The 9926-nt window shown below is 56.1% G+C and overlaps 1 protein-coding gene across 2 annotated transcripts; it reads right to left on the bottom strand.

Moving 5' to 3' along the window:
* Positions 1-308: 308 nt before the first annotated feature.
* On the bottom strand, positions 309-5224 carry OSM (oncostatin M). 2 transcript variants are annotated; one of them, XM_017499623.2, is made up of 3 exons: positions 4241-5224; positions 2467-2600; positions 309-1932 (listed from the first exon to the last, which is right to left on the bottom strand). In XM_017499623.2, exons 1-3 carry the CDS (start codon positions 4272-4274, stop codon positions 1351-1353), a joined length of 750 nt encoding a protein of 249 aa, XP_017355112.1. In that variant the 5' UTR covers positions 4275-5224; the 3' UTR covers positions 309-1350. The 2 variants fall into 2 exon arrangements, with proteins under 2 accessions (XP_017355112.1, XP_017355113.1); XM_017499624.2 differs by having other exon boundaries at positions 4459-5224.
* Between the last annotated feature and the right edge of the window lie 4702 nt (positions 5225-9926).

Raw genomic sequence — 9926 nt, 5'->3', positions numbered from 1 at the left:
CACTCAAGCCTTTCTTCCTCCCCTCTTACTAACACGTCTTGACACCCCCCGTCCCCAGTGTGTCAAGGGAGCCCCATTCCGGCCATAACCAATGCCTTGTCTGAGTTTGACACCCCACCCCACCACAGTCACAGCCCCCCGCGGCTGGGGCATGTGACTTCCCCTCCTGGGCAGAGCAAGGACCTCCAGCCCATCCCCAAAGCATGGACGCTTTTGGCCTTGCCACCTAGGGGCCCTCCCCTCTCTAAGAGGCTGCCTTTCCCCCACCCCAAATCCTCTCCCCCAAGACAATCGAGAGACACAGAGACTTTAGAAACCAGGCAAGTTTTAAATATATGTTTGCACAATATTAACATTAAATATACATTATAAATAAGACTTATAAATATAAAACTGATAAAAATTGATAGAAATCGATAAATTAGACATGTCCCTTCAAGGAATTGGCCTCGCAGCTTCTGAGACCCCTCCTCTAGGAGGGCAAGAGCTCCTGCGTGAGAAAATTCCAGGATCCACCACCAGGGGGAGCAGCCAGCAGCGAGGACCGAAGACTGGGGCTTCCCGGCGCTGGGAGGTGGGTCTCCTACAGAGAGCTCCGTGTACACCTCCCAGGGCCATTTGCATCATATGTCCCGATTTACAGGGATTTTGATATCCACCCTACGTCAGGGTATCCCAACAACCGACAGGCGGTGGGGGTACAGCCTCTAACTCCCTAGCTTCACAAACAGAAAACAGGTCCAGAGAGGTAAAGTGACCTGCCCCAGGTCACATGGGGCTGGGCTGGGCTGGGACCTGAGCTCCATTCCCTGGACCCACAGATCAGGACTCCCAGGACACCCTACTGCTGTTACAGCTGCCTAAAGTGAGGTCACCCAGACATCCAGGTGTCTGGCTTGGGATGTGATGAGGCATAGGAGGCCAGCTCAGGCTGTGACCTCCTCTTCAGAACCACGGAAAGGAGGAAGTCTGGGGGCAACGTCCCTGCAAGTCATGAGAGGGAAGGACCAGCCGGCCTCGGGCAGCAAGGCAGGGGGACAGTCAGCCCAGCCATGAGTCAGCCTGTGTCATCAGACCCCTGAATCAATGGAAAGTTGGCCCCACGTGGACCGCTTGGCCACCCCACTGGGCCTGGGGAACTTGGAACCAGGGGGCACAACAGCCTGACTCTGTCCCCCAGCCTGGAGGAGGTACAAAGGCTCTGCCCAGCTCCCACCTCTTAAAGTGCACTTCCCAGCGGTGAGTAGTAGAGGGAAACAGGTTTGGGGAGCCTGGAGGCATCATCCTGCAACGGTTCCTCATCCGCAGAGCACCTGCCGCATCTTTCACTGGCAAGGGGTGCTCCCGAGGCTATCGGGGCAGCTGCCCCTTGGGCATGAGTCTCTTGCCTCTCCTGGAGGGTCTGGTCCTGCGCACCTCCTTCCGCAGGGCCCGCCGGGGGCTGTGTCTCCGGCTGCGGCTCGGGCTCTTCCTCCACTTGCTGAAGACCCGCCCCACTGAGTGCATGAAGCGGTGGTAGCCGTGCAGAAACCTGCAGCCCTCCAGCTTGCGCTGAAAAGAATCCGAGGCCGGGACAGGGACAGGCAGCTGGGAGGTCCCCCGGCCGACTATGGTGGACTCATTTGTGTCTGAGATGTCCTGCAGCTGCGCCATGCAGTAGACATTGTTTCTGAGCCCGAGGACATTCGGCCTCGCCATCTGCAGCTTCTCCAAGTCCTCGGTGTTCAGCCTGGACCTCTTCAAGTCCTGGGCCTTGGGGAGTTGCTGCTCTAAGGCAGCCAGTCTTTGCATGACATGGCCCAGTGTGGCATTGAGGGTCTGCAGGAAGCCCCGCCTGCCCAGGCCCTGCAGGTCCTCCTCGCTGGGGAAGGCCCCAGGGTGCTCCCTGCAGTGCTCTCTCAGTTTAGGAACATCCAGGCCTTGGATACGTATCTGGGGGGAACAGGAGGATCACAGGGTGAATGCTGAGGACTCGGACCACACTCATAGATGAGCCAGCCTTGAAATGCTAGACCTCATGCACCCCTATCCAATCTCCCCGCTGGATGGATCTGGAAACTGAGGCCTGAGAGGGAAGAGGACCCCAAGATCACTGCAAGCAAGGTCAGAGGGATGTTGGGGCTGGTGGGATGCCTATGGGGAATGGGAAGCTTCAGAAGGGCTGGACTCTGTCTTCCTCACTGCTGCGTCCCAGTGCCCAGACCAGAGCCTGCCAGGTGTGCAGGAAACACACGAAATAAGCAGATGAGCATGGCAATGGTGTCTGGAGTCCCGCCCCAGGACCACGGAGCTAGAGAAGCTGGGGGGCAGCCTTAGCTCCTCAGGGTTAAGGCTAGAATAATGCAGGGGCTCAGTTCCCCACCTGCCCACATGGAGTGGGGCTGGGCCTGTCGTCCTTGCATCTCACTCCCTTCCTGACCCCACAGTTCGCTGACACTGAGACACCACGGGGGCCCAAGTGCTTACATAGGGGTCCAGGAGGCTGCTGGTGTCCTGCATGAGATCCGTCTGCTTCTGGAGCTGTTCCAGTAGCGCATTGTACTCTTTCGAGCAGCTGCCCAGAGCTGCCATGCTTGGGAACAGGAGTGTGAGGACCAGACCTAGGGAGAGAAGAGGGTGTCACCTGACTTGGCAAGGAGAGCCACAGATGGGAGCCTTGGGGAGGGGCTTCAGGAGAGCCTTGAAAGGTGCATCTCTTCATCCCAGACTTTGTAGTTGAAGGTGGGGGCGGGGCACTGTGCGGTGTGGTATGCGCACAGGCGTGCCCAGCACGGCCACCATTATCTCCCCAGTAAGTCACTGCCCACGGCCTGACGCAGCAGCCACTCCCTCCCTTGGAGGGACCAAGACAGTGGCTGCGATTTCCCTAACAGGTCTTTGAGCAGAGGCTGCAGCACCCGGCTGGAGCCCAAAACCTGCACGGTTCTAACCTCAGGAGCCGACTCTCGGCAAGGTGGGAATGGCTCCCTGTGAGACCTCTGGGCTGAGGACCGGCCACTGCCCTAGGACCCTGCCTTGTCAGCCGCTCTGGCCATCCAGGTAGATGGGCCTGGGAGGGCTTCAGGGCAGGCAGCCCGGGAACAGCTGGTGCCCTCAGCTCTGTCTAGAAGCAGGAGAGGCTGCCTTTTCAACCAGGTGCGCAGCCTGGAACAGTTTGGAAGACCTTCCAGCCCATGACCCCATTTTCCTGACAGGCAAACCAAGTCACAGGAGAAGGGCCTGCCTAGGTCACACAAGGCCAGGGCTCTCCCTGACCTCCCATGCCTCCCTCCTCTCTCCATAAGTGGCTCCTCTGTCAGCCTCCCCAGGGATGCTGTGAGCCTGTCAGAGGTGTTGGGGGCGGGTGTAGTTACTGCTTACCACCACCCCCAGTGGGGCACCAGCAGCCACGTGGTCGGAAGGGGCCTGTGGTGCAATCACCCGGAAGGCAGTGACACCATCGTTCCCCTCCTGAGAACCATCCGGTCCCTTGGGGAAGACAGGCTGCTGGGGAGGGCCGAGGGGCCGGGCACCCAGGAGTGGCGACCCCAGAGCACCCTCGCCGCCTCCCCAGGTATCTGCTGCTGGGCTCCAGCTGGGGCCTGTGCGTGCGGCAGTGCGTGTGAGACTGAGGTGTCTGCGTGGCTGTGCACCCAGTCTGTGTGCCACGTGAGGGAGACCAGCTCCGATCACCGTGGGGGCTCTGGTGTGCATGCTGGGGTTCCCAGGATAGGGAGATCCAGGGCTGTGGATGAATCACATGGTTGTGTGTGGCCATGTGGGTGTGGCTGTGTGTGCTGTGTGATTGTGTGGGTTCTGGGGGCTTCTCACAGAAGCTGACTTTCTGTTCATCTGGGACCCCGTGACTGGGGCAAGCTGCAGGCCCCACAACGCCCCCACACCTTACACCACTCCCCTGCCCAGCTTCTGAGCCTCCCTCTCCTGCCCAGAACGTCTCCCACCTCCCTCCTGCCTCCCCAGCCTCTTTGCCCATACCCTTCTCTCACTCCCTGGCTCCCAGAGTTGCCACATCTTGACATCACCTCCCTCTGGAAGCCTCCCAAGGATGCCCCTTCTCTACCTGTTTGTCAGTGGCCCTCTCTCTCTGCCTGACCTCCTTGTTCTCTTCCCTTCTCAGCATCCTTCTATCTGGCACCCAGCCTCCCCCCGTCCCGCAGGGCAGAAGGTGTCCCTGCTCCCCACCAGTGCCCATGGAGAGACCCAGCAGGTGGGTTCTGGTGGGGAGGAAGGAAGTACTTACTGAGGAGCGTCCTCCGTGTGAGTGGTGCCCCCATGCTGGGTGCCCGTGCTCCAGCCCTCGCCCACTGGGGGTGACACCTCCCGGCTGGGAGCCCTGCAGGCTGGCAGCCACTTTATGCCCGCTGGGGCGATTGGCCAACACCTCATGAGGTGGGTGGGGATGGGGAGGGGGGAGGGCAGGCCTTCTGGGAACATGACCCCAAAAACCAAAATTTTTACCGGCGGCCAATGGGTGCTGGGCATGGTGGTGTGCCCGCTCCTCCTCCTGTTTTCTTCGAATTCGTTCTTCGAGGTCAACCCTACGCCCAAGGATGATGTAAACCGCAGCTCAGCCTTCCTGGGGTGAGCGGGGAGGAAGAGGGTCCATGCCATCTTCGGGGAACTGGGCCCGGATGGGCAGGAGGGACTTCGAGCTGGGCCTCTGGAGGCCCCAGGCCAGTCTTGGCCCAAGAGCCATTGGCCTTGCAGGACACGGTGGCTGGGGGCTGTGGGGAGCGAGACATCTTCCTTCTTGAGTGCCCTTCCCACTCTGTTGCCGGGCTGTTGGGACATCTGTGAGCGGAAACCACCGGGCTCTGGGCACAAAGCCAGACCCAGGCTGGCAGCCCTGAGATTGTGGTTCAGGCCCCAGACCAGCATCCCCCAGCCCGGCCTCCGAGCGTCTCTTTTCCCCCATCATTTGCCCTCTGCCAGACCCACCGCCCGAAGCCAGGCCCTGTCTTTGTAGACAGGCTTCACTGGGGAGAACTGGACACTTGGAGCAAGAGAAACAAGAGGCCAGGGTTCAAGTCTGCTGAGGTGCTTTGTGACCTGAGGCAAGTCACTTAACCATCCTGGGCCTCAGAGACCCCCAGTGTAAAATGAGGAGGAGAAAAGCCTTTGTCAGCCCACCTCACAGGGTTGCTGCCATCATGGACATAAAAGGCAAAAGACCTTTAAAAGGAAAAGCAAAGATGAAGGTCAGATTCCAAGTATTAGTTGTAGAGGGGGCGGGAAGGGGGAATGAGGAGATGGGGAAGCTGTGAGCTCAGAGGGGAAGCCGGGGAGGGGGAGTTACCGCCTTGACGGTTGGGGACCAGGTTTCACTTTCTCTGAAAGATAGCGATCTTAGGTTGGTCCTCTGCGAAAGGGCCCTGGGAACAGCGCCTCCCCAGTCAACCTGCGACTTTACCATGGGGTAAACTGAGGCCCGGGGGAAGGCAGACAAGGAGGCCGAGAGGCTGGCCCAGGCCTAGAGACCCTGACTGGTGGCGTCAGCACATCTACCTGGCTCAGGGGAGGGTACTTGGCCTGTACCCTAAGGAGCCCAGGTGGGAGGAGGCCCTCAGGAGTCTGGGGAGTCAGGGTGGGACCCCTGGGGGCTTCCAGGGAGCCCCCTGAACTGCTCCAGCTGGAGGGAGCATGAGGTCTGGGGCACCTGAGCAAGGAGAGCGGGGGCAGCCCGAAAGGAGGAGGCACCCTGTCTGTGCCTGCTCCCGAGGCCCAGTGTGACCACCAAAGCTGTTCCCACCCATTCTCCCCATCACTTATTTATTCATTCGACAAACCTTTATTTGGCTTCATGGTGCACCAGCCACTCCTAGGTCTGAGTATCACATAGTTGGCAAAAATAGGCAACCCTGTGCCCAGGAGGCTGCTCTTCAGCCCCCACCCACTCCTGGGCACCCAGGCTGGGACTCACCACACCAGGCCCCATACCTCCCCGTCGCCACCCCCAGGGGCCAGTTCTGGATTCTCATCCTGAGAATGTCGCTTCCGCTAAAGTCGTCATCTCTGTACCCACTCCCACAACGCCATTTCCTGGAGCCATGCCAAGAGGGGATCCTTCTCCATTTCACATCCCTGATCTCATCTTTTTTCTCCTTTTTAAAATGCAGGATCTTGCTCTGTCACCCAGGCTGGTGTGCAGTGGCACCATCATAGCTCACGGTGGCCTCCAACTCCTGAACTGAAGCGATGCTCCCGCCTCAGTCCCCTGAGTAGCTGACACCACAAGCATGCATCACCATGCCCAGCTATTTTTTATTTTTTGTAGAGACGGGATCTCGCTATGTTGCCCAGGCTGATCTCAAACTCCTGGATTCAAATGATCCTCCTGCCTTGGTCTCCCAAAGCGCTGGGATCACAAGTGTGAGCCACAGTGCCTGGCCACCTGAGCTCACCGTGCAACAGCCAAGGTAGAGAGAGCACTGGACAGAGACACCTCAGCTTACTTCAGTGAGGAGCACAAAGCTCTGAGAAGTTTAGGGGCTGGATCAAGAAAGGAGCACCAGATCTGAGCAGAGGGCTCCAGGACCCTCTCAGCTATGGCTGACCGACCACCACACCTGGGGAGAGACAGCCACATGCCTTAGCTTATTCCATCCACCCTGTGGTCCAGGGAGGTCGTGCTGTCTTCTTATGGCATAGAGAGAGGAGGTTGCTTTGCCTGAGGCCACCTACGAACAGTTAAGAGGAGAGGGGCATTGGACCAGGCATGGTGGCTCACGCCTGTAATCCTAGCACTTTGGGAGGCTGAGGTGGGAAGATCATTTGAGCCCAGGACTTCGAGACTGTGTCTTTACAGAAAATTTAAAAGTAAATTATCCAGATGTCGCGATGCACACCTGAAGTCCCAGCTACTAGGGAGGTGGAGGCAGGAGGATCACTTGACCCCTGAAGGTCGAGGCTGCGGTGAGCCATGATCGTGCCGCTGCACTCCAGCCTGGGTGACAGAGCAAGATACTGTCTCAAAAAAAAAAAAAAAAAAAAAAAAAAAAAAAAAAAAAAGAAAAAAAAAAAAAAAAAAAAAAAAAAAAAAAAAAAAAAAAAAAAAACCCACCAGAAGAAGAGTGTATTCAAATGAAGCCCAAAGACCACACTCTTAGCACATAGCTAATGAGGGTCCAGGCACAGGCCCTAGGGCCCAGGGTCACTGAAGGTAAGGAGAGCATGCAGCTTACATCGCTCGGGCTGCCGTAACAAAGTACCACAGACTGGTGCTTCAATAACAGAGATTGATTTTTTTCACAGTTCTATAGGCTGAAGTCTGAGATCAAGGATGGGTTCCTAGGGCCTCTCTCCTTGACCTGTAGATGACGTCTCTCTGTGTCTCCACATCATCTTCCTTCTGCTTGTCCATGGCCTAATCGCCTCTACTTTTTTTTTTTTTTGAGATGAAGTCTAGCTCTGTCACCCAGGCTGGAGTGCAGTGGTGTGATCTCGGCTCACTCAAACCACCTCCTGGGTTCAAGCGATTCTCCTGTCTCAGCCTCCCAAGTAGCTGGGATTACAGATGTGCACCACCACTCCTGGCTAATTTTTGTATTTTTAGTAGAGACAGGGTTTCGCCGTGTTGTCCAGGCTGGTCTCGAGCTCCTGACCTCAAGTGATCCACCTGGCTCAGCTTCCCAAAGTGCTGGGATTACAGGCGTGAGCCACCGCACCCGGCCTTGCCTCTTCTCGTAAGGACACCATTCAGGCTGGATTAGGGCCCTCTCAGTGACTTCATTTTACCTTAATTATTCCTTTTTTTTTTTTTTTTTTTTTTTCAAGACAAGGTCTTGCTGTGTTGCCAGGCTTAAGTGTACAGTGGTACCTTCATAGCTCACTGCAGCGTCTAACTCCTGGCCTTAAGCTCTCCTTCTGCCTCAGCCTCCAGAGTAACTGGGATTACAGGTATGTGCCACCACATCTGGCCAATTTTACCTTAATTACTCTTTTTTTCTTTGAGATGGAGTCCCACTCTGTCACCCAGGCTGGAGTACAGTGGCATGATCTTGGCGCACTGCAACCTCTGCCCCCCCAGTTCGAGCGATTCTCCTGCCCCAGCCTCCTGAGTAGCTGGGACTATAGGTGCCCACCACCACACCCTGCTAATTTTTGTATTTTTTAGTAGAGACGGGATTTCACCATGTTTGCCAGGCTGGTTGTGAACTCCTGGCCTCAAGTGATCTGTCTGCCTCAGCCTCCCAAAGTGCTGGGATTACAGGTGTGAGCCACTGCACCTGGCCCTTCATTATTTCTTTAAAGGCTCAACCTCCAAATACAGTTGTGTTCTGATGTACTATGGTTGGGACTTCAACACAGGAGTTTGGGGGGAGACACCATTCAGTCCATGCAGCCTAGAAGAGGAGGGCATGGCTGGAGGGTGCAGGGGCTAGGGCCACTGGCAGAGCATCCAGAGCAAGGTGGGGCAGAGGAGGACAGGGAGTGGCCCGGAGGTGAGGAGGCCTGGCCACTGTCCATCCCAGCCAAGCGTGAGGGAAGATGCGTCAGCATTTCTGGTGAGGTCAGCAATCAGTGACGTCCTCCTCACCAGCAGGAAAAGCTTGCAACATGGCCCAGCGAGTATAAATAGGCTCCTGACCACAGGGCCTGGGCTGTCCCTTCTTCCCGGGCCACGTCAGCCAGGTCCGCGTGATTTGGAGAGGAAGAGAGGACCAGCTTGGTTCCTCAGAACAGCTGTTTCCTTACTTCCCAACTCATCCTCTGGCTGTGGGGGCCCTATCCCTTTAAATGCAAGGACAAGACCTGAGATGGCCTAGCAGCGTGCTCCAGGGGGGCGAGAAGGTGGCCCCCAATCTGCTGGGTGGGAGATGGAGACCAACCCAAGTTCCATCTCAATCTGCCTGTGAGCCCAGTATACCTGGACCAGTCGTGTCCCCCTTCCAAGCCTCAGTTTCCATTCTTTAAGCTGCAATGACAGAACTGAACAGCCATGAAAAAGACAAGCAATCCAATTTGAAAATGGGCAAAGGATATTAATAGACATTTCTCCAAAACAAGATGTACAAGTGGCCAAGAAGCTCGTGAAAAGTTGCTCAACGTCAGGGAACTGCAAATTAAAACCGTGATGAGAAGCCATTTCACACCCACCAGGTGGCTGTAATCAAAGACAGACAATCATAAGTGCTGGTGAGGAGATGGAGAAATGAGAGCTGCCAGATGTTGCTGGTGGGAATCTACAATGAATGGTACTGCCAAATTGGAAAACAGTTTGGCAGTTCCGCAAATGGTTAAACACAGAGGCCAGGCACGGCGGCTTGCACCTGTAATCCCAGCACACCACTCACCTGCAGTCCCAGCTACTTGGGAGGCTGAAGCAGAATTGCTTGAACCTGGGAAGCGGAGGTTGCAGTGAGCCAAGATTGTGCTACTGCACTCCAGCCTGGGTGATGGAGCGAGGCTGTCTCTAAATAAATAAATAAAGATATCATATAACCAACAATTCCACTACTAGATATACACCCAAGGGAACTGAAAACATAGGCCAGGTGCAGTGGCTTACACTTGTAATCCCAGTACTTTGGGAGGTCAAGATGGGAGGATCACTTGAACCCAAGAGTTCAAGACCTGCCTGGGCAACAAAGTGAGACCCCATCTCTACAAAAAATTTAAAAATCTGTGAGCATGGTGGCATGTGCCCATGTGGTCCCAGCTACTCAGGAGGCTGAGACAGAAAGAGCACTTGAGCCTGGGAGGTCGAGGCTGCAGTAAGCCATGTTCATGCCACTGCACTCCAGACTGAGTGACAGAGTGAGACTCGGTCTCTGGACAAAAAAAAAAAAAAAAAAGAGAGAGAGAGAGAGACCGGGCACAATTGGTCACGCCTTTAATCCCAGCACTTTGCGAGTTCGAGGCGGGCGGACCACCTGAGACCGGGAGTTTGAGACCAACCTGACCAACATGGAGAAACCCCATCTCTA

Source organism: Cebus imitator, unplaced genomic scaffold, assembly GCF_001604975.1.
Source record: "Cebus imitator isolate Cc_AM_T3 unplaced genomic scaffold, Cebus_imitator-1.0 Scaffold258, whole genome shotgun sequence".
Classification (NCBI taxonomy): Eukaryota; Metazoa; Chordata; class Mammalia; order Primates; family Cebidae; genus Cebus; species Cebus imitator.
This window is presented reverse-complemented; position numbering and strand designations above follow the sequence as displayed.